The sequence below is a fragment of the Mirounga leonina genome, unplaced genomic scaffold, assembly GCF_011800145.1.
Source record: "Mirounga leonina isolate KUSES-001 unplaced genomic scaffold, KU_Mleo_1.0 Mir_94, whole genome shotgun sequence".
NCBI lineage: Eukaryota > Metazoa > Chordata > Mammalia > Carnivora > Phocidae > Mirounga > Mirounga leonina.
Genome location: NW_023270855.1, coordinates 23,232,192 through 23,256,700, shown reverse-complemented (window position 1 = coordinate 23,256,700; position 24,509 = coordinate 23,232,192). Strand labels below are relative to the sequence as shown.

Genomic DNA, 24,509 nt, shown 5'->3' with positions numbered 1-24,509 from the left:
AGGCATCTAGGCCTTCATCCATGTGCCTAACACCTAGACTCCTGTGGTGGTGTTTTGGTAGATGACACCAAGGCACTCCCATTGGCTCAGACAGGCCAATTAGAAATAGCCACCTGCCCTTGCCAGCAATGGAAGTAACAGACATGAAACAGACTTATTTCATTTCAAAGGTAATATATCATAAACTATTAGACTATCCACTATGGTTTGTATACAGACAGATAAATATTCAGAATGGGTCTATCTAGAAGCACAAGTGTGGATATAGGAGCTGCAGGAAGGCCAACCCCTGAATGAATAATGACAAAGTGCTGCTACTAATAGCATTTCGAAGAGTACCTGAAATCAAGTAAGGATTCCAGATGCGTCCATTTTTATTTAAAATTATTTTGACAAAGATAGAAATGTGTAGTGGGAAAACAAATTCTCTCGTATGCAGCCAGAGAGAGAAGCATGGTTAATACTTCATGAGAGAGGGAGAAGGAAATCATGCTAAATACAGTTATATCCGGTTTTTTTTTCATTTCTTTATTTTTAAACCTCTTCGGAGGTTTAAACAAATAAATTCATTCTTTTTTTTTTTTTTTTTTTTTTTAAGTAGGCTCCATTCCCAATGTGGAACTAAAGACCCTGAGATTAAGAGTCACGCCCTACCAACTGAGCCAGCCAGGTGCCTCTAAACAAATAAATAAAAATTCACAGAACAAATGTTTACTGGATATCAATTGCCTATGATCAATGAGGAATCATATTATTACTAACAGACATCTGACAGTTTATGGTCATGCAGTCCTGAGCGGTTGGAAGGTTCTTGGTCACAGCTCCGAATGCTCACTGATATCTCCAACAGGTGTGGGGTCCTAATGGTGCTGGTATGCTGGTCATGACCAAGATCATTTTCTCAGCTTGCCCGCAGTGTTGCTCCTTGAAATTCTTAAGCCCCAGGGAATTCTTCCACACCCTGTAACTTCCTGTAACTGAGCACTAAGGTCTGGCACATCTCTACCTAGCACTCCTCTTACTGTAATACATTTAAGTTAGTGTTTCCACTGCATTGCAAGATCCCTGAAGGCAGGGCAAGGCTGCATTCTTCTCACCTTTTTTTTTTTTTTTTAAATCCCCCAGAGTGCTTTCACAGAGCCTTGAAAGGACTCAAAATATCTGTTGGCATCATACTGAAATCTTCTACCTTTTTGTCCCCTATCAAGCCTACTCAGAGACAACCACAACAATAAAATTGCAACAAGATAGAGAAAAGTCAGTGGATATTCATTATAAACCACAGAAAACAAATCAGGTTAGCGCACTATTATTAATACCATACAGATGAATCATGGCCTGTGCTATTATTAGTAACAATAGCAGTAATATCTAACCCTAAGCAATTACTCTACACTATTGGTCACTGCAGACCATTGTTTGCTTTCTAAGGTGAACAACATCCCAGCTCAAGGCTGATGTGCCTAGAGTGCCCACTGCATCAGAATAGCACAGTAGTTCAATAATTTTGTCTGGAGAAGATAGAGATGGAGAACAAAAAAATAGAAGTGAAATAACAAGCCAACCCTTCCATTCTACACGTTCTTCTTTCCCATTTTGCCAACCTGATTTCACTCATAGTGACTCATGGTGAAACAGAAAACATGAGAATTGCATTCAGATGTGCAGAGGTTAGTAACTGCTCAGTTTTCAAAACCAGCTCATCTTCCAGTAACACTATAGTTGCCTTCCATTCCATTTCACTTAGATTAGCATCTGAACAGCTGCAAAAAATTTCCCTAAAATCCAGAACACATTCTTATGTTGAACACTCAAAAGGGGGCATTCTAAAGGAGGCTGTGTGTATTCGGACTGTCAGGGAAGGCAATGCCATCTCGCTTCACACTGGGGTTTTCCGCTCGTTTCTTTCTATTTCATCTCTATTTTGCATTCTGCCCCTTGCTCCGTCGCGAGGCCCCACTTTTTCTGTAACCAACCTCTTAGAGCCAATCAAGAAGTAAAGAAGAGAAAAACGCCCGCCCGCTCCCAATTTCCTTCGCTCCGCTGCTCACCAACCGCAGAGCCCGCTGAGCGTGAGCCGCTGTCACCTCTAACCCAGCTTAGCCGATCGGTTGGCGCCGCCGCCGCCGCCAGATTCCAGAGGAGAAGAACAAGAAGCTGAGAGACTAGACATGGACGTGAATTTCGCCCCGCTCCGCGCCTGGGACGATTTCTTCCCTGGCTCTGACCGCTTCGCCCGGCCGGACTTCAGGGACATTTCCAAATGGAACAACCGCGTGGTGAGCAACCTGCTCTATTATCAGACCAACTACCTGGTGGTGGCTGCCATGATGATTTCCGTTGTGGGGTAAGTGGGGTCCCCCTCCGGGGCACTGATCGAGGGCGGCACCGTGGGGCTCCGGGTGTACATACAGGATCCCGGGATGTGGAAACGCTCTCCAAGCCCAGCCTCCGCCCTGGCAAGTGCAAGCGGTCAAGCCTGTGGAAACTTGTCAGGGCGAGGCCGCAGCAATCTTGGGGTCCCCTTTTCCTTACCGGGCCTCGGGCGGAGACGTGGGGGCATTTCTAGGGGTGAAGAAATTTTGCCAGCTTCGGACAAGAAAAACTGACGTTTATTTTTCCTCTGTGCCCTGATTAGGCTCTTGTAGGTATTTGCAGCGCCCCAGTCTTTTAAAAATAAGAAGGAGGAGGGGCGCCTGGGTGGCTCAGTCGTTAAGCGTCTGCCTTCGGCTCAGGTCGTGGTCCCAGGGTCCTGGGATCATGACCCAAGCTAAAGGCAGACGCTTAACCAACTGAGCCACCCAGGTGCCCCTAAAATAAATAAGCTTAAAAAAAAAAAGAAAAGAGGGGCGCCTGGGTGGCTCGGTCGTTAAGCGTCTGCCTTCGGCTCAGGTCATGATCCCAGGGTCCTGGGATCGAGCCCCGCATCGGGCTTCCTGCTCCATGGGAAGCCTGCTTCTCCCTCTCCCACTCCCCCTGCTTGTGTTCCCTCTCTCGCTGTGTCTCTCTCTGTCAAATAAATAAGTAAAATCTTAAAAAAAAAAAAAAAAAGAGGAAAGTGGTGTAACCCTATCCTGGGGCTGGCGGGAAGGGGCGCAGCCCTGGGAGACTTGGGCGACTGGGTGTGGATCCGAACTCTGCATTCTGGGGGTTTTAGTGTAAAAAGGGCACCCAAGAAGCAACGCGCTTTGTGGGTTTATCCGCCTAGTGCCCGCTGCACTGTAGGAGGAAGATGAGCTTGGGAGCAAGAGGGTGGGTGTTTCCTGGTGGCGCATCTCCCGGTGTGGGGTGAAGGCTGTCCTGACTCTAGGAACCGGGTTCTCTTGCGTTTTCATCCAGGAGTCGTCCGGCGTGGCTACTTTCTCTCCTTCACTTCCTAGCCCGTGGTCTCATCGTATTAAAGGCCTTCTCAATAACAGATGTTAAAATAAAAAGGGTTCTGTGTTACATAGGATTCCACCCGCTTCCCGCACACACACACCTGATTTACTAGAAACCACCTTTTCTTGTAGTTTACCCTTTAAGAAATGCTTCTCTCACTTGTGCAAGATGGTGATATTCTAGATCTTGCTGATTCTATGCATCTTTAAAGAAAAAGCCAACCTCAGATTTTATAAAGGAACTTGCTTGCCATTAGAGAGGGAAAGTACAAGCTGGCCTGGGAGAAAGAGGAGAAATCCAAACTTGGAGGGTGTGGGAAAGGCCAAATAGGGTGGTTTCTTAGGGTGGTTTGCTGATCTTTGGCTTATTTATTATTGAGTCACTTCTCTGTGCCAAGCTCAAAACAACACCAAGATCAATTAGACATGACTTCTAGCCCAAGGGCATGTGACAATTGTTGAGAAGCTATAGGACCAGGAACACAGCACAGAGAGAGTTCACAATTTCCATATGTGGTTCAGGGTCGTTGCCCCCATGCAGAAGAGAATGCTCATTTGTGGGATTCAGTAGACAGTTGCACAGATCCTCATTCTGTGTTGCTTAAGGAATCACAAACTCTGAGAATGACTTGGTGTGTGGAGGGCACAGGCTCTGAGACGACTCTGAATTAGAGTGGCAGCCAAGTTAAAATTAGCTAGGGTAGGACAGGCCTAAGGCCTGGGGCAGCTGCCTCCTGAACCTTCCCCTAACCTTATGCGTGAGGCTCATTTTCCAGAACACTAAAACATTTCTTTAAAACGTAATAAATAGTGTATAGGATTGCATCTGTTGGTTTGCTTTCTTTTTCTTTTCTCCCTCTTAGTAAAGAAACAAGCCAGACATACTATCTGGTGATCTAGATATGAGGTGTTTTGTTTTGCCTGCTTTGTTTTGTTAGATATCGGCAAGGTTTGACACACACCAGTCAAATGTTCAGAGAAAACTATTGCTTTTCAAAGAGGGGTACTGCCCAGACCAGACACAGGCTTGGGCAGCCTTGCTGCTTTGTTGGAATCCATTTTTCACTGTGAAGGTCAGGGTCCAGCCCCCTTACTAAATATAGCTCCCTCATTATGGTGCCTTAGCCTACTCACTCAGGCAGTTTTGGAGTGTTGGCCCTTCCCATTTTCCTTTTTAAATAAGAAATGTTGGTTGGCAGTGAACTTTTTGACGGTAAAAGTAAAAAATAGCCATCTTTACTTTTTATTATTCTTATTTTTAAAAATTTACAAAAGACACAGGCTAGCAGTAAATTATTTTGAAAATTGCATGTGTGTAAAATACGAGATTTCCCTCTCCTTCATACCCCAGTAAAAATTTGGTATATGACCTTTAACTGTTTTCTCTGCATCCACAAACACACAGTCAGTGATTTTTCCACAAATGACTTTTTTTCTTTATAATCTAATAATAATAATAAAAGCAAACATTTATTGAGTATTGAGTGCTCTGTGTGCCAAGTATTTGCTAAGTAATTTACGTGCATTATCTCATTCAACCCAGTGAGATGAGATATTATTATGATTATTATTATTCCTGAGACGCAGAGAGTATAAATGACTTGCTCAAAGTCACAGACGCAGTCTTGTGCTCTAAACAGTGTGCCATCTTTTTTTTTTTAAGATTTTATTTATTTATTTGAGAGAGAGAGAGAGAACACGAGCCAGTGCGGGTGGGGGAGGGGTGGCTGGGCAGAGGGAGAGGGAGAACCAGGCTCCTGGCTGAGCAGGGAGCTCAATGCCAGGAGGGGCTCAATCCCAGGAGCCCAGGATCACAACTGGAGCCGAAGGTAGATGCTTAACAGACTGAGCCACCCAGGTGCCCCTAATGTGCCATAATGTGCCATCTTCTTATGAGTCATGAAGTTTCATCTCTTAAAGCTGGAAGAAACCAAATATCTTCAAGGTCAGAGAGCTTAGTTGACTCTGGAACATTTCTCATTCTAAAGGGAACTCTCCTCTCAGTGATGTCAGTAGATGGGTGGGTCAGAGCAGAGTTGGGGGCTGTCTTCTACAGCATCTGATAGTTTCCCGTATCTTGATAGAGTGTGTGTGAAAATGTGGCCTGGGTGTTTACTGGGGAAGAGACCATGTTCAAAGGGTGTTCTTCAATGGTTCTGTCCCCTAGTAGTGAGGAGGGGCCTCCAGGGCATTGTTGCAGGGCTCTAGCCTCAACTGTGAATTCTCCTGTGTTGAAAACTGGCCTGAGTCAGGATGCAGAAAGCCTGCTCTTCCAACTCTCAGGAAAGAAGAGGGAAGACCAAGTGGATATCATCTAGCTCCAAAAACAACAGAAAGGACTGCCTTTCCCAAGATGGAGAGTAAGAGGGATTAGGATAGAGGTAAATCTGTATCTGAGGGCCTCATCAGGCAGGGCCTCGTAATCAATCCATGGTTAGAAGTTTGGTCTTCATCCTAAAAGCCTGGTTTACCAAGCATGTGACTTCCACTCAATAGATCTACTCTGCCTCTTAGATTAATTCTGAGTAAGTCTCTTAGCTAACAGTCCTTGTTGAAGATAGTTGTCATATCTTCTGGCTCTTTAAAGAGTATAAAGTAGTGGTTAAGAGTTCAGGCACCAGGGCCACATTAAGTAAATTTTAAATCCCAACTGCCAGTCATTAGCTGTGTAACCTTGGACTTCAGCTGTGCCTGTGCCTCAGCCTCCTCATCTATAAATGAGACTAATTATAGAACCTGCCTCATAGGGCTTCTGTGAAGATTATCCGAGTTACTACAGGCAAGGCTCTTAGACTAGTGTCCAGCTCTTAGTTTTTGCTCCACAAATGTTACTTATTATTGTGGTGGTGGTGGTGGTGTTTTTTTTCTAATCATTGTTGGTGTGAGAAACATAGCATCTTTATCCCAACAGCTCCATCCACCCAAGCTCCAGTTGCTAACTCACCTACTCCTGCCTCTCCCTCAAGACTCAGCTTTGGTACCATCTCTTTGAGGAGACATTTTCCCTTTGTCCCTCACTTCCTTGTGTTAATTGGGCCGCACAGGAGACATTTTCCCTTTGTCCCTCACTTCCTTGTGTTAATTGGGCCGCACACCCATGCCTGTATTTTTCCTGGTAATCCCCTCACAGGCTTTTAAGTTGTCTGTTTACCTGTCTCCACTCTGGACTATAAATTCCTTGAGGCCAGAGACTGTGGGTTTTGTTTGTGATTGCTTTTTCTTTTTCTTGTCGTCGTTATCATTACTTTTACTTGCTGTATCCCTGAGGCCTGCTATTTGGCAGATGCTCAGTTGATGAATGCAGAGTAAATAAATGAACAGAAGGCCTCAATGTAGTCACGGGGGCAACTTTTAACCTACCTAATGGAACAAATTATTTTGAAGCACGTAGCAATACGCTAGTACATAGCAACAGCATGCTCCTAAAGTGATTCTAACTGGGTCATTGCTGACTGCACTTGCTACATATTGGTTAAGATGACGACAGCGTAAACATTCCATTTAGAAAAGGTTATAATTCAAACTCTTCACTGATTCATATTGCCCTTGTAGAATTTTGGTGAAATACTCTCCTGCCAGCTTTCTCAACACCAGTACTATGGACAATTGGGATCATATAATTCTTTGTTGTAGAGGGCTGTCCTGTGTATTTTAGGATATTTAGCAACATCCCTGCTCTCTACCCTCTGAATGCCAGTAGCCCCCAGGCCCTCAAAAAAACTGCCTTCAGACATTGCCAAATGTCCCTTGGGGGTCAAAATCACCCCTGGTGGAGAACCACAGCTCTGTTGCTAAGAAAATCATGATAATTTGGTGATCACTTTCACTAAATGCAAGTTAGTTTATAACAAGTTACAAAAAACAGTTCTTGGCAGTTTCTTAGCAAAACAATTTGATTTTAGCTCCTGGCTTCTGACTTTTCAAACATTAAGAATGGAGCAGATTTGAAGCTTACATGGCTTTGATCATTATCCTTGATTTATTAAATCTGTTACGCTATCATTCTTTTATTAATCTGCCTGGAAGACTCTACTGATTCCACAAACTCACTTTCTATTTTTTGACAGCATTCTGGCTGTTGCTTTTCTTCATTTTTGCTTAAAAGTTCATGTGCTCTGGAGTTCCACTACCATAAAATTGGAATTACATGACTTAATTAATATAAAGTGCATTAAGGCCCAGCAAGTGATAATATTTAAACAGTAGCTGCTGTTATTATATTAAATCCTAGGTTCTAGGTATATTTGGAATTCTCACAGCTTGTGACTTCTCTTAGAAGTATTAGATGATGGATATACTTTAGTGGTTTTGTCATAATTGTAACTTGTGTTTCTTATAAACACTTGTGTTGCTTCCCTTGAAGACTTCAGTTTCTTTTTGAGATTTAGGTGTCACTTCAGAAGAGATTGGGTGACTTAAAAGGAATAGCATGAATAACAAGCTGGGAAGTGTGTGTTTTGCTGAAAGTGGCTTTGCATTTTTTAAATCAAGAAAGGAAAATGCCTAAGATTGAAGAAGATATGACTTACCTCCTCCATTCTTTACACAATACATCTTGGCACTAGATATTCTTTTTTTTTTCAGTAATCTCTATTCCCAGTGTGGGGCTTAGACTCACAACCCCGAGATAAAGAGTCACATGCTCCACTGACTGAGCCAGCCAGGCGCCCCTCGATATTCTTTTTATATCATAAACAGCAATAGAAGTCTCTGCCTCTATTTTCAAAGTGAAAAGCAAAGGCAACACCTAATTGCCCTTGCAGTTTAAGTGCTCAGTATGTGATACATTCTGGTTGTGGACAGGAATTTCTGTGCTTAACAGAATGCCAAAAGATTTGAGCTGGAGAAATCTAGAGTATGGGCCATGGAACAGCAGTATCTTTCACCCTGGGAGCTTGTTGGAAATGCAGAATTTCAGGCACCCTCCCAGACCTGCTGAATCAGTCAGCTTTCTGACAAGACTCTCAGATGATTCATAGACACATTAAAATTTAAGAAGCACTGGTCTGGTCTGGTTCAAAAGAACCACTGAGAAAATTTAAATAAATGTACCCATATGCCCAGGTGTTAACTTCAGAAATACTGAATATATATTTCTTGGGTGGGTCCAGGATCTTAACTCCCCAGGTGATTCTGATATACACCCCCAGGTTGAAGTTGAGAAGTACTGATCCCATCAAACTCCCAGTTTCACAATGGTGAGGGCTGGAGTTGGTGTGGCTAAATAGGACCAAAAACTGCTAATCATTAGTAGCCTCTTTTATTGTTATGAAGTAAAATACTTTCTCTGTTAAGTCATATTGCAAATATTCTGAGGCTCCTAATTAACCAAATTCAGCTCCATCGCCAACTCACACATTTGTATTATTTGCTTTTCTTTTTTCTTTTTTAAGATTTTATTTATTTATTCATGAGAGGCAGAGAGAGAGAGGCAGAGGGAGAAGCAGGCTCCCAAGGAGCAGAGAGCCCGATGCGGGACTCGATCCCAGGACCCTGGGATCATGACCTGAGCTGAAGGCAGTCGCTTAACCAACTGAGCCACCCAGGCGCCCTCTTTTTTTTTAAAGATTTTATTTATTTATTTGAGAGAGAGAGAGAATGAGAGAGAGCATATGAGAGGGGGGAGGGTCAGAGGGAGAAGCAGACTCCCTGCAGAGCAGGGAGCCTGATGCGGGACTTGATCCAGGGAGGGACTCCAGGATCATGACCTGAGCCGAAGGCAGTTGCTTAACCAACTGAGCCACCCAGGCGCTCTATTTGCTTTTCTTATTCTCACAAATTCCTCCCTGCCATCAGGAGTCTTATTTCCTGGCGTGGCATCAGAAAGCACCAACCACACACAAAATTTTCAAATATATAAATGCCTCCAGTACATCTCCAGCTAAAAGGCTCATTTATTTTCAGATGTGTATGTTCAGGCCTCCCCTTTAAGACAGCACAGTGTAGCTGCTGAATGAGCCCATATATTCTTAAAGTACTTCTTCACCATGTGGCCTGTGGGGGTGTTTCCAGAGGGTGGAAATTGCAGGTGCCACTTTATGCTTGTAGTTGCTTGAAATGGCAAGGCGTTTCTGGAAGGCTTGTACTTCTGTTTGAAAAGAGCGTTACTTTAATCTTTTTAAAATGAGTGTGGTCCCATAATATATTTGAGGCCTATGGCTGCCAATGTCTGGTATTGAAAAATAGTCAAACTGTTTGTACCTTTTAATGCTGCAAGGATGAAAAACCCAAGTTTCTAGTTGGTAAAGGAAGAAAAGGATATGAGAGCCCTGGATGGGAATGTATGAAAACATTTGCAGATGGAATTAATTGCAGTTCTTTTATGCCAAAACCTAGCAGAAAATTCTGTTTTTGAGATTAATCAGCTTCCACGCCAATGCTACAATATTACTCTTCTCTTTTTTGCTTCTCTTTTTTGCTTCTTTCGCTACACAAAGACTATGAAGCATTTGCCAACTTCTCAGGCACCGGGCTAGGAGATACAGTGGAGAGTAAGACACTGTGATTCCGACTTGCATCGTGTTTAGAGTCTAGAGGGGCAGCAAGATGAAACTACAGACATAATTAATTTTTATATAAGGATAGCAAGTGTACAAAAATATGCACCCACATAAACACATTCTTTTCAACTTACCTTCTTTCCTTTGTGCATTATTATCCCAAATTTCAAAACTCAGGTGTTGAAAATGGGACAGGCATTGAGTATGTGGACGGGGGAAAGGATAATTATACCTTTCCTTCCCATCCTCCCCTGCAGCTCAGATGTCTTTTATTCAGTTGAATAAGTATTTACTGAGCACCTGCTGTGTGTCAGATACTGTGTAGGCACCAAGGATACGAGCAGGAGTATAGCTCCACCCTGCCTTCCCAGTCCTCCCAGAATTAATCCCTTCCTGCCCTCCCATCCGTCTTTATCTGCACTTGAGGCACATGTAATGCAGGCATATGTCTTTCCTTCATGGGTTACGTGCTTCTTCTGAGTACAGAACTTTAAGAGGTCTGTCAGTGCTCAATAAAATTTTAATCTCAAAATTCTTCATCAAATAAGGATTGCCTTTTATTAAATCCTCGGACACCACTTATGCAACCTTGTTCTTGACTTTTCCCCGGACACTTTAAAAAAAATATATTCCCTGCCACCATCAGCCTGGGGATGGTAGTTTCTGTCTCCTTTTTCCCACATTAGGATTTATAATGATTCTGGATATGTGTACAAATGAGCATATTTTGGATTCCTGGCCCCATTCTTAGAAGGCAAAAGCTCTCAATCTACTTAGTAGGGGCCGAGAGCTCTGCATAAGAAATCCAATTCTAAAAGATGAACTTGACCTTAATACCAAAATGTGCAGCACTGTTGGAAATTTCTTATTCTTTTCCTTTTGGACAGATGAATTCTATCCCTTATCACTCAGCTTCAGAATACATACCCATAACATCCTCCTCTGTCTTGTTGCAATAGGCTTGCTCCTTGTTTCAGAGAACACTTTCATGCCTGTGATCTCAGACAAAAGCTGCAGGCTGCCTCTCCCTTCTGCAAGGATTTACCATAAACAGGATTTCCCAGCCTGCCCTTCCATGGAGCAATCACTAACGGAGACACCACGCAGAAGGCAGAAAGTCCGTCTGAAGTAGAAAACCAAGGCTTTGGTTCCTGCTTCTATAATCCGCTTCCGTACGCCATCAGTGTGGTTTTTCCCTGTCTCAGAGAAACAGAAGGGAATGCAGAAATTGGGTGTTGGTGGGAGGTAAACAGACAGGAGCTTCCTTATAGGAAGGAAGATTATGTGTCACCGGGCTCATTTCCCCATCCCCAGCCTTCTCAGCGCTGTAAGAACCTGCCATGGGAAAACAATTGAATTTACTCTACCGAAAGGATTCAGAAGGAACAGTTTGTAAACAAAAGATCTTTCCACCTCAGTTCCAAAAGACTATCTGTTGTGAGAGTGACCATAGGTTCCTAATTGTTGAAAGCAATGATGAGTATACATGAGGGTCCATTATACCATTCTCTCTAACATTGTATATGGTAGAAATTTGCCCTAATATAAAGTTTAAAAAGGAACAGTTGCAAGCTAATCAGATCATTTGAAGTTCCATCACTGTGGGAAGTCTGAGATATATGGCTTCTAAACCAGGCCCAACTCACTGTTTATTAAGAATAAAATAAGCAATTAGCTTAATAAACACAAAAGAAAACATGGAAGTTCATAAGGTATGTCTTACTGTGAATACTTTAAACATGCCAGCTGCTGCCAAGACAGTGGATCATTTGAATGTTTAGTTTCATGGTGCCAAGTGGACAGGATGCAACAAATAGTATCAACAAGGATACAATAAATACTGTGGGTCTTCCTAATTCAAGTGGTTAAGAAAAATCTCAATGTTAGGCTACTACGCCCTTTCTGTGACAAAAGAGGCAGGCTCCCATCCCACCTTAACTGCTCCAAAGTCTCCTTTACCTGGTGATTATTAGGCCAAGGTGACCCTGATCACATTGACTCAAAGCTGATTTATACATTTACATCTATACTTTGTGGTCAGAAATAGTACTTGCCAGGATGGAAGCCATGCTGGGAAACCAAAATAACCACGGAAGGCCATTGGGGTTATCTGAGGGATCAAAGAGCAAAAGGGGCCTATCTAGACATGTCTGCAGGAGTATGAGTCTCCTGTGCTTCCCACTCTCCCTCCTGACCCCCAGCACGTACCAGTGGCAAGACTTACAAAGTTCCTCCTGCCAGCAAGCCCAAGGGCCCTTTCTGACCATGTCACAATCATTCTACCTCACATCTGCACGGGCATACGCATGATATTTCCTACTTTTCTTTTTCCTCTGTTCCTTTCATCACAACTCTATGAAGGTACAAAGACAGGGACTATTTCTCCAGTAATGTCTAGTGTGCAGTGAGAATAATAGTGATTTGTCTGGGAGAAACCTCCTGTCACTTGATTCATACCCATGGAAAGTTGCTGAGCTTCCTTTAAATAACATGAAAATACGCAAGATCCTTACCTACCTTTTTTCTTTCTTTCTTTCTTTTTTTTTTTTTTAAAGATTTTTATTTATTTATTTGAGAGAGAGAGAATGAGAGAGACAGAGAGCACATGAGAGGGGGGAGGGTCAGAGGGAGAAGCAGGGAGCCCGATGCGGGACTCGATCCTGGGAGTCCAGGATCATGACCTGAGCCGAAGGCAGTCGCTTAACCAACTGAGCCACCCAGGCGCCCTTTTTCTTTCTTTCAACACACATATATTGAATACCTACTGTGTGCCAGGCAGGCCTTGTGCTAGGTGCCGGGGAGAAAATGTTGCAGTCCCTGCCCTCATAGAGCTTAATCCAGTGGGAGACAAACATGCATCCAATCCTCATTCAAGTAAATGTAACACCACCACTGTGATGAGGCTAGGAAGGAGGAGCACCACTATATGGGGCTCTGATGTGACCAGAGACAGAAGGGCTGATTAGGCTGGGTTTTGAAGGAAGTAGGAGTGAATCAGGCAGAGAATGGCTTGTGCGCAGGCCTGTGGGGGCCAGAGACAGGGCAAGGTCTAGAGGGAGATCGAAGCCCCAGAGGACGGGGTGTAGAATCAGGAGGTGGCGTAGGAAAAGACCACAGGCAGGGCTGCTGCTAGCCCTCAGGCTCCCTCAGACTGATTATTATTATTTTTTTATTTTATTTTATTTATTTATTTGAGAGAGAGAGAGCATGAGAGGGGGGAGGGTTGGGAGGGTCAGAGGGAGAAGCAGACTCCCCGCCGAGCAGGGAGCCCGATGCGGGACTCGATCCAGGGACTCCAGGATCACGACCGGAGCCGAAGGCAGTCGCTTAACCGACTGAGCCACCCAGGCGCCCCCTCAGACTGATTATTGAAAGCACTCCTTACTCCTAGCAGATGCATCCTAAGCCAAATTGGTTAGTGAGTCAAATCTGGCCTGGATTGTAGCCCCCCACTTACCACCCCAGCCAGGCCTCCTTGTGCCAGGTACAAATTACACAGTGGTATGCGGTGGCCTGGCAACACACATAGCTGGCCCTTGGAGCCTGTGTAACGAACTGTTTTTATTCTAAGAGCAAGGAGAAGCAAGGAAATGGATGGGTGAATTCATATTTGCAATGACCCCTCTGGCTATTTAAGGACCACAGAAAAACATCACCAATTTAGAGAAATCCACTGTGAGTAAATTGTTTCCCTCCTTTCTTGGTGAGTCAGGCTTCCTCAGGAACCCAACTACAAAAATACCTTTTTTGGGTTAGAAAATTGGAACTCGGGGCAAAGCGGCTTCTACTGCTCTAGAAGTATTGCACTGCCTTTTTGGCTCTTGTGGTCCTTGCAGTTGCTGGGAATTACCAACGGTGCACTCAACTTGATCTGAGGATCTCCGTTTTGGTAAACGTTTATCTATCGCCAACTCTACAGTTTATGGGTTTGGAGCATACTTACTAACCTGTTCCTTAGCTTGCTTATGTGTAGAATGAGATATATTTTTTCAAGATCTGCCCTACCTCTAAAATTCTGTGATCAGCCAAGTTTTTTGGTCCCCCCCCACTTCAGGAACTTATGCTGAAACTATAGCTCTAGCTAGCTGAATCGTGTTGGCACATTCAGGACCCCGTGTCCACACCTGCTCATAGCCACCTTGCTTCAGAGAGAAACCAGAATGCTAAGGGATTTCCCAGAATGATTCTTTGTTCCTGACCCCAATTGGAAGAATACCGAGAATGGGTGGGTGTGGGGGAAGGGGGACTGGAGTCCTGTAGCTGCTTAACAATACACAAAGGGCTATATTATGAATTGCTGTCACGGTTACATCAGCTGGCACCCTTTCCTCTCCCCTAGACCCCTTCGAATGTGTTTCTTCACTTCTCCGGGCCTCAGTTTATTCATCTGTGCAATGGGACTGAAGCTATTTATCTTTGAACACTCTACTACAGGATTCTGTGATAGGGTTGTAAACCTTTTCACAACCGTCAATATTTCCAGTAGAATTTTTAACCATTACATTTATTTACTTATTTACTCAGTTACTTACGGAATAGAATGCATATGTATGTAGGTATATGTTTTTGCCTCACATTAGAAAAACACTGAATGCTTTTGGCTTGTTGAACTAGGTCCTATCAGAAAATTATATTCTCTCTCTCCCTCAGTCCCCTCACCCCTCTCTGTCCTTCCCCCTTCCCTCTATCTTCCTGCCTCCCTTCCTCCCACCCTTTTTCATTCGGGGACTACCAGTAAATGAAACTCCACCCATCCAAGCCCAGTGGCAATTGTCCCCATGAAAGCTGGGGTAGCATATTTATGGGAGTTTTTGCCTAAAGGTTCCTGGGCTTTATTGTGACTGGCATGACTAAGAGCCCAGCTGTTGACTAAAAAATTTCACTCATCGCAGATGAGAACTGGCTCACACGTTCCTGTACTCACTGGAAAATGAAATTAAACTCTAGAGGGTGGTGTATGTGTTTTATTTTCCTCCAAGTGCAAGTAGGTGCCAAGGCATTGGAGTGGTACAAATTTTACTCTTTGTTAGAATGGAATGGGACTTAAGAATAAGGAAGAAAACCATTTCTGCTCCGAGTAACTTTGTTCATTTTTTCCAGCTTGGAAACTTGGTTACTTTCTAATTATAGATTGTGGCTGGGTGTGTTGTAAGCTAAAACCAGTTCTATAGGGCTCTGTGCTCCGGTCTTTTCCCTTGAACATGAGCAACAGGAACAGGTGAAAAGCAAATTTGGAATTGCTTAAGTCAGGCCTGGATTTTTTGTTGTTCTTTGTCCTGGGCTTTATTTAGACATTCAACATAGATGAATGTCCAGAGGAAAAACTTCTAGAAGTAACGTACATGGCCACCAAGTACTTTGCTTGTCCAGAGGAAAATAGACAAAGCTTGGCATACTTTTTGTTGTATGTTTCACCTCACGAATTATTTTAGTAGGCATTCTAGATAGAACTGAGTAGGATACTTTGCTAGTTTGCTACCAACCAACCATCTTTTATTTGCAGTTTATGCAAAGCAGTTTCCTTAAACTTGAACTCTCCACTCTAGTTTTTTGCGTTAATGTTGATCTTTGCTTTTCTTTACAGCTCAAAAATATTTGGGTGAAACTAATAAACAAATGGGAATAAACTACCCACGATGCTCCTACCCAGTATAACTGCTCCAGTCTTCCAGTATAACTCTTTTGGGAATCTTTTGAGTGCTAGGAATGAGATTTATTAATCGGTAACAATTTCTGGGCCTCTCCACTCAGTTTCCTTACCACCTGCTGAGAAAGATTTTGTTTTTGCCCTGTCCAGTTCTTCCCTTCCCCAGGCCTATTCCCTTTCCCAGATCTGGGCAGAAGGTACAGCATAACCCAGATAAAATTTTAAAACAGAAAAAGTACAGAGTGACTCTGTGGACCCAGATGATAAAGAACTGGTGAACAACAGACAGAACAGTTTAATTGCTGGATGCTGGGAAAGTGTGGGGGAGTGGGGTGGTGCACCTGGCCACAAGAGGATCTGGAGAATTGGCAGGGAACCAAGGTTTGGGTGGGAGAAGGAACAGCTTCGCTGTGGCATCTGAATTGCAATTGCATTAATGTTGTCAGAGAGACAATGGAAGTAAAGGTGGGCGGTTGTAGCTGGCCTGTGCCAAGCCTGGGTCTTAGGCTAGGGAGCAGTTGCTTTTATATTTTTATATTTGCCTTTCTTAAATGTTCATTTTATTTCTGATTGCAAAATAATGTACTAATTATAAAAATTTCTACTTCTCAGCTACATAACATATATAAATCCACCAAACAGAATGTATTATGATTACTTTTACCCACTCGATATATTATTAATATCTTTCCATATTATTGAGTATTTAAAAATAGCTGCATATACCATCTCTGGTAAATTGGTGGCCATGTATGTTACTTCTAAAAGTTTTTCATCATAAATACCACTCATGTGACGATTGTTACAACTCAGTCTTTGCATTTTTATTTGTTTCCTTTGACTCTATGCTGAGGGGGAGATTTATTGCCTGGAAGGGGATGAATATTTGCAAGAGTTTTGAGTGAAATAAGCAACTTACTACTATAGGGTTTAGCTCTAAATTATGTCCTACTATACTACTCTTACCACTTATGGCCATGTGGTTTAATTCCATGCATTTTTTTTTTTAAAGATTTTATTTATTTATTTGACAGAGACACAGCGAGAGAGAGGGAACACAAGCAGGGGGAGTGGGAGAGGGAGAAGCAGGCTTCCTGCTGAGCAGGGAGCCCAATGCGGGACTCGATCCCAGGACCCTGGGATCATGACCTGAGCCGAAGGCAGACGCTTAACAACTGAGCCACCCAGGCGCCCCAATTCCATGCATCTTAATAGAAATTTTTAACTTTTCCAAAGCAGTTTCACATTGATTATATCCCTGATTTTGCCCATTAAGGTATGTGGTACTTCTACTCTTATTTGAAACTATTTCAGTTAGCTTTTGTGTTTCAGAAGGCAGAATTAGAGCTAAAATGTAAAGGGATTTTTTTTTTTTTTTAAATCTTAGTTATCCCAAATATGAACCCTACTATAAGTGTGAATCCTTCATCTGTTCTATTTCAGAGAAAGTAAGCTCTTGGCATCACCTCCCATTCCCGTTCCCTCCCCCAACCCCGTCCCTCATTTCCAAATCAGTCACGTTGATATTCAGAGTGTGATGAAAACACGCTGACCTTCATTGTCCTTCCCAAGTAAAATGCTCGTTAAGCCTGTTGTGAGGGTAAAAAGTAACTCAATTGTACTAGCTGACCACAAATGTCATATTAAGGGCTGTGTAGACACAGTGGGTTGGGTGGTAGTGGGGCCACAATACCCAATCCTTCTTACTTATGAAATACTGGGTCTCGTTTTCCTCTTTCTTATCAACAGTAGTATAACCTTTGGCTCATGTAACAATGAAGCCGGAGGCTCTGTGCTTGGAAATCTCAGTTGGTAGCTCATCTAATGACACTCTCGGCCCTTTTAAAGAATCACAATGGAGTCTCTGTGCCAGGAGTCATAGACTCCGATGCCTCCATGGGCCAGGCAGGTTATGTAAGAGAGCAGTGCAGGGCAGCTGTTAGACAAGCAGCGATGAATGGCGGCTCAGTGAGGGCCATGCAGTAGATGGCGGTGGGGACAGGGGGGCTAACTGGAGAGCATTTATTCTATCTGAAAGAGAAGATGCTCCAGCCAGTCGTTGACGTGTGGAAAAGTGGGCCTACTGTTGTTAGAGTTTCTTGTTTACAGGAGAAGCTAGAAATCCCAAGTTGTATGGATTTTTTCAACACATTGGGATTCAAATAAATGTTTTTTTAAACACTGTACCATCCAAGCACAAATGTGACAATAGACTGGGTCTGGCCCATGGAGGCCATCATGGGACCTCTGCATATATCTGTTGTGGTAGCTTCTGTGAGGATTTAGATAAACCTGAAGAGCTCAGAAAATATGTCAGCATTGTCTCCGGTGTGCACGAGAGCCCAGGATGTAATGAAAGCGAAACAGCCCCTCCGAAAGAGGCATCTCTTTTAAATTTTAAAAGTCTCTTAGCTCTTTGCCGCATTTACTGTGAGAATGAAGACCGTTCTCAGCAATCGGAATGGTGATGTTCCGGCAAATGTCAACATCACTCTGCAGGGACACACAGTGATCGTGAAAGGACGTCAGTCTCATCAGTGTACTCAGTCTTCTTGGAAGGAGAAAGAAGAGGCTCAGGGCTGACAAACGTGGGGCAAGAGAAAGGGACAGGCTCCTGTTCGCACTACCCATAAACACGTACAGAACGTGAGCAAGGGCATTACACTGGGCTTCCATTACAGGCGGAGGTCCGGCTATGCTCACTTCCCCAGCAATGTTGTTATCCGGAAGAATGGTTCTCTTGTTGAGATCCAAAATTTCTCGGGTGAAAAATACATCTGCAGGGTTCGGATGAGGCTTTGCTTGTTCAGTATCTCAAGCCCAGGAGAATGAGTTAATTCTTGAAGGAAATGACATTGAACATGTATCAAATTCAGCTGCTCTGGTTCAGCAAAGCACAACAGTTGAAAACAAAGGTATCATAAAAAGTTTGGATGGTACCTGTGTTTCTGAAAAAGGAACCGTTTGGCAAGGTGATGAACAAGATCGAAGTTGTCCAGCTATAGAAACAGCAAGATGCCAGATGATTCTTCAGACATATTTTAATATGTTTTAAAATACAAAAAAAAAAAAAAAAAAAAATACAAACCATGTATGGACTTTGGGGGGAAAATGTCTTTGAAAATTGTGGGCCTCTAATAAGATGGACTGACCAGTTTGCTGGTCAGTGTCAATCTTGGCCCCACCATTTTCTCACCTCCATGCCTCAGTTTCTTCATTTGAGAAATGAATAATTAGTATCTACCTCATTGCATTATGAGGATTAAATGAGACAATTTAGATAAAATGCTAAGTACTCAACATGTGATTTGACTCCTCCTCACCTTCCTCATCTTCACACCCGGCTGCTACCAGTGCTGACCTAGTCTCCCCCTTTTCTTCATATTCCAGGTTCCTGAGCCCCTTCAACATGATCCTTGGAGGCATTGTAGTGGTGCTCGTGTTCACAGGGTTCGTGTGGGCAGCCCACAACAAAGACATCCTCCGCCGGATGAAGAAGCAGTATCCCACGACATTTGTTATGGTGGTCATGTTGGCTAGCTACTTCCTCATATCCATGTTCGGGGGAGTCATGGTCTTTGTGTTTGGCATCACTTTTCCTTTGTTGCGTAAGTGAACCTCAGTCTTCTTCTCTTATGCCATAAAAAAAAAAAAAGAAAAATCCATGTAGGCGCGATTATTCATTGGAAATTTCCTAACCTGTTCTTTATGTGTGTCAGCATGTCTGCAAAATTATCAGAATTTTCTGCCACAGCAGATCAAGGCCTGATGGTTCCCTAATTCCACAAATATATATTGAGTGGAATTATACGTAAGAGTGGAATATATATATTATATTATAAGAGTGTCTGCTCCGTGCCAGACACTCTTCTGGGGATACAACAATGCACAAAAGAGGGGCGCCTGGGTGGCTCAGTTGGTTAAGCGACTGCCTTCGGCTCAGGTCATGATCCTGGAGTCCCGGGATCGAGTCCTGCATCGGGCTCCCTGCTCGGCAGGGAGTCTGCTTCTCCCTCTGACCCTCCTCCCTCTCATGCTCTCTGTCTCTCATTCTCTCTCTCGCAAATAAATGAAATCTTAAAAAAAAAAAAAAATTTAAAAAAAAAAAACAACATTGCACAAAAGAAATACAAATCCCAACTCCCATGGCAAGAAACTTGCACAGCCTACAACGGCCTCCAGATTTGTTGAATATTCGAGTCTGTTCTCAATCTTTAAGTGCCATTCATACTGTCCTGACACACAATGAATGTATTTCATTTGGAAATAAACTATTTACTCTCTGCCTACTCAGTAGATCACGTTCAGTATCAAAGTGCCCTAAGTCTGTAAGAATAATTGGCCCAGAATACAGTTACCAAGTACTCCAATTTTGGTGGAGAGAACTAGGTATTTTCTAAATTTTACATGCGTTGTTTACTGAGATCCCAAACACTTGAAACCTGAAATAGAGAACAGATATAATTCCAGCCTCATCAGCAGAAATCTAATTAAAATTATGTATTATGTGACAAGAAGATCCCTTTAACTTTTAATAGCACTTCACATGTGCATTTATTTCATTAAATAAAATCAGTTGCTTATTTGGAGTTATGTTAGATTAAGCCCAGAATATCTATGGATGAATCCCACACTTTATTGGACAAAATATGTGGGTTTTTTGTTTTTTGTTTTTTTTTTAATTTGAGACAGAGAGAATGAGAGACAGAGAGCATGAGAGGGAGGAGGGTCAGAGGGAGAAGCAGACTCCCCGCCGAGCAGGGAGCCTGATGCAGGACTCGATCCCGGGACTCCAGGATCATGACCTGAGCCGAAGGCAGTCATTTAACCAACTGAGCCACCCAGGCGCCCCAAGATATGTGTTTTTGTTTTTAAATATTTAAGTAAACTCTATACCCAATGTGGGGCTCGAACTCATGACCCCAAGATCAAGAGTCGCATGCTCTTCCAAATGAGCCAGCCAGGTGCCCCTTATTGGACAAAATATTTGAATCAGCAAATTCAGACTTTTTGAAATATTCCTGAAGTTTTCCTTATGTGCTAGAGGCTTAGTATTTCAAAGAGTCTGCTTTTACACACAGCTTGTTAACTTCAGTACCTTTCCACATCAGGGCCTGAGACAGGCCAGTGTAATGAAATAGATCATAGGTAGAGAGTCAAGGGTCCAGATTTCTTTTTTTTTTTTTTTTAAGATTTTATTTATTTGGCAGAGAGACAGCGAGAGAGGGAACACAAGCAGGGGGAGTGGGAGAGGGAGAAGCAGGCTTCCCGCTGAGCAGGGAGCCTGATGCGGGGCTCGATCCCAGGACCCTGGGATCATGACCTGAGCTGAAGGCAGATGCTTAACGACTGAGCCACCCAGGCGCCCCAAGGGTCCAGATTTCTATTCCTAGACCTGCTGAAAACTAGCCATGTGATCTGGACTAGGTATCCTATATGGGTTGCAGTTCACTCATCTATAAAATAAGGAAATTAGACAGGATTCGTGACTCATAGACCTTGATGATTGTCAGAATCATACAGGACACTTTTAAAAAAATGGATTGCCCAGCCAGATCCCTTAGAGATCTTGATTCTGTGAGTTGAGAGCGGTCCTCCCAAAACCTGTATTTTTAGAAAGCTCCTCAAGTGTTTCCAAAGGCCAGTCTAGATTGTAAGTCTCCAGATATAATGCACATCAGTGTTTCCCAAAATGAGGGTCCAAGATCACATATATGAGAATCATCTAGAGTGAATATTGGCTTTTTACATTGTGGAGCTTTACCTCAGACTTACTGGTCTGAATTTTGGGTGGTGGAGACCTGGAATTTGCCTCTTTTTAACAGGCTCTCTAGGTGATTTATTTGTGCGCAGGAGTTTGAAAATCACTGCTGTACCTGTTTAAAATACAGATTCTAGGCCCATCCCTTTATGGTTCTGGTTCAGGAGGTCCAGGAGAGGGGCCTGGGAATGTTTCTTAGTAAACAAACATGACTAATTGTAAGTGATGAAGCAAATTTGGGGAACCTTGAGGTACCTGAGATCTATAAAACCATTAGTTCTGTACATCTATATCCAGCATTTTGGAAAACTGCCCCTCGGGAGGCACATCCTAGGTGGACTTCACCTGCATGCTTCCTGCAGGAAGATAATCTGTGAACTGAGCATGAGTTCCTTTCTGGAAAACTTTGTATAAGTCGGTTTTTATGTAAATTGGAATCCTGTCGGTTCACTGAAGTTCAAGGCATTTAAGCCAGCAGCAGAAAGTTAACAAATCAACGGGAGGGAGTGTGGTTGCCAGATTAGGGTCCTTCCTGCTGAATATGTTTACCTTCACACACAAAGAAAACTTAATATGTGACTTTACGAAGAAGAGCTTTAGACCAAGTCCAAGGATCCCTTTGAGGACTTGGATCAATTAGAGATCGGAACTTGTCTTCAGTTAACTGAGGCGGTTTCCCCAAAGTGTGAAGACAGGGAGCTTAAGGTTGAGGCGGACAAAGAACAGTTGCTTCCATGCTAACCAGGTTTCACTTCCCCACAGTGATGTTCATCCACGCGTCATTGAGACTCCGGAACCTCAAGAACAAACTGGAGAATAAAATGGAGGGAATAGGCTTGAAGAGGACACCGATGGGCATTGTCCTAGATGCCCTAGAACAGCAGGAAGAGAATGTCTCCAAAATCGCTGACTATATCAGCAAAGTGAAGGAGTAAATACGGCTGACCTGCTGATAGGGCTGCGGTGGACATCAAGTTGCATTTTGCCCTTATCCAGACCTACTTCCCGTTTGTGTTCTCGAACTAGGAGGCTCCTGTACCATCCACCTATCTGTGGCAGCATGCATGTATAGGCCCAACTGTTAACATCTCCGATGTTCCAGAGAGAAGCCCTCAGAACCCACAAGAAAACTGCCCTCCTATTATGCCTGAAGTTTCAAGTGTGTTTATGCAAACTGATAGGAAATGGATCACACTTACTTCTGTAGAGAAATAAAAGAAAAAGAATTTTGCATTGTATAGCAACAGTACTGTTAGCTTGTAGGGAAAAAACTAATTGTAAGGCAATCAAGGCAATATAAGTAAATGAAAAAAAAAAAACAACTGTTAAAGTAGATATCACACATTAGCCTGTTTTAATCCTGCCCCCACCCCCCCACCCCAGCGTCCTCCTCCAAAAATATTCCCTGGGACTATAATATGTGCAGTCTAAACTAATTTAGCTTTTAATTACTTTTCTTTTAAAATCAAAGATGATCTGTATCACTTTGCCGCCTGTTTGACATGCAGTGGAAACTGGATAAACCAGTTGTTTTTATTTTGTTTACAAGTATAAAGATAGCTGTTTAGGAGAATATTTTGTCAAATTTTTGTAAATTTTTGAAATGCTAGTAATGCCTTTTCACTAGCAGGTATTTTGTTGCAACCTAAATATCACCTTCTTTAAGGTTATAGCTATATAACCTATATTATTCTTGACAGTCTTGTCAAAAAAAGCAACAACAAAAAAATAAAACTTGAGTTCTGTTTGTATTGCACATTTTTTGTTGTTTTGACAAAAAGGTGTCCAAGATAATGTTTCCTATATATTTTTTTCACTGTTTAGTTTTTAACTGGAACATTTAGAAAGAAGGAAATCAATGTACACTGTTTTGATTTCTTAGGGGCACAAAGAGAACAATAATGGTTGGTCTTTTGAAATCTGAAAGGCATCTGTAGGTGACCAAGCAAAGACTTATGAAAATGGAGTCATCAGTGGCTTTCGCACTTCATAAAAATTTTAGATAGCAATGGTTACAACCGTATGTTTTTATAGATAAGGCATTAGCATCAAGATAGCATGAGTGTGTATATCCTGGTACTTCCTTCCTTTTATTTCTCCTGTATTTAGAAATAGATGATACAAAATGTTTTGCTTGCCAATTGAGTGATTTCATAGATGAACAGAAAACATTTGGGTTTCCCTAACACTGAATTATGAAGACAACTGGAGCAGTACTTACTGAAGAGACTCTCTGTACGTCCTAAAATAAGAAACAACAGCATATGTTCCTCCTGCTTTGTCTTGCATTTTAATTTCTCAGCCAACCTGCAGCCTTCCTTTCTAGTACAGCGACAGCACTGTGACTTCATAGACATGGTGTAGTTTGTACCGTTACCCAAATATGGAGAATAAAATTTATCAAAGATTTTTATTGGTGAGACTTTGTTTAATGCACATCTGTTGTGAAATATCTGGGATACTTGGTGCCAGCCCTCTAAACGATGAGGACATGCTGTACGGCAAAAACCACTCAGCGCGTGTCTCAGATACAGTAATCTCTCCCCGCCCCCCACCCCCCCATCCGTGCTTTAGCTTTCCATGGTTTCAGTGACCTGCAGTCAGCCTCTGTCCAGAAGCAGATGATCGTCCTTCTGACACATCCTCAGGAGGTCAACGGTAGATAAATACTACGTCACAATGCCTACTCCACTCCTCTCACTTCATCTCCCCAGGAGACATTTTCTCATCTCAAATCATCACAGAAGGGTGAGTATGTTCAATAAGATAATTTTGAGAGACTGCATTCACATAACCTTTATTGCAGCATATTATTATTATTGTTCTAGTTTATTATTAGTTTTTGTTGTTAATCTCTGTGCCTGATTTATAAAGTAAACTTTGTTGTAGGTGTGTACAGGAAGAAAACAGTGTATATATAAGGGGTTCAGTACTATATGTGGTTTCAGGCATCCACTGGGGTTCTTGGAACATATCCCCACTGGATAAGGGAGGGGGGGGACTATGGTACTGTTTAATAATACTTTAATACTTTATTAATTTCCAGCCAGAAAAAAATTGAATCCCAACGGGATCCTTTTTTAAACCTGACATATTTGAGCCCTTTCCATTTTCTACACGAATTCTGTAGACGGAGTGCAATCTATTTGGAAAAAGGGACAACTTAAATAAAAATATACTCATTATAATTACTAATGGTTGGTGGTCCATTCTGGAAGGAA

The 24,509-nt window shown here is 42.6% G+C and overlaps 1 protein-coding gene across 1 annotated transcript; it reads left to right on the top strand.

Moving 5' to 3' along the window:
* The first annotated feature begins 1,868 nt into the window (after nt 1-1,868).
* ARL6IP5 (ADP ribosylation factor like GTPase 6 interacting protein 5) lies at nt 1,869-23,697 on the top strand. The gene is made up of 3 exons (XM_034998006.1): nt 1,869-2,347; nt 18,918-19,135; nt 22,051-23,697. The coding sequence occupies exons 1-3, from the start codon at nt 2,172-2,174 to the stop codon at nt 22,221-22,223; spliced, it is 567 nt and encodes a 188-aa protein (XP_034853897.1). The 5' UTR covers nt 1,869-2,171; the 3' UTR covers nt 22,224-23,697.
* The last annotated feature ends 812 nt before the right edge of the window (nt 23,698-24,509 follow it).

What these genes read in the sequence shown, in the direction of transcription:
- ARL6IP5 (XM_034998006.1), top strand. Translation starts at nt 2,172, where the DNA reads ATGGACGTGAATTTCGCCCCGCTCCGCGCCTGGGACGATTTCTTCCCT. An exon ending in ATGATGATTTCCGTTGTGGG is followed by an intron (nt 2,348 to 18,917) that starts GTAAGTGGGGTC and finishes TTCATATTCCAG; the next exon opens with GTTCCTGAGCCCCTTCAACA. An exon ending in CATCACTTTTCCTTTGTTGC is followed by an intron (nt 19,136 to 22,050) that starts GTAAGTGAACCT and finishes ACTTCCCCACAG; the next exon opens with TGATGTTCATCCACGCGTCA.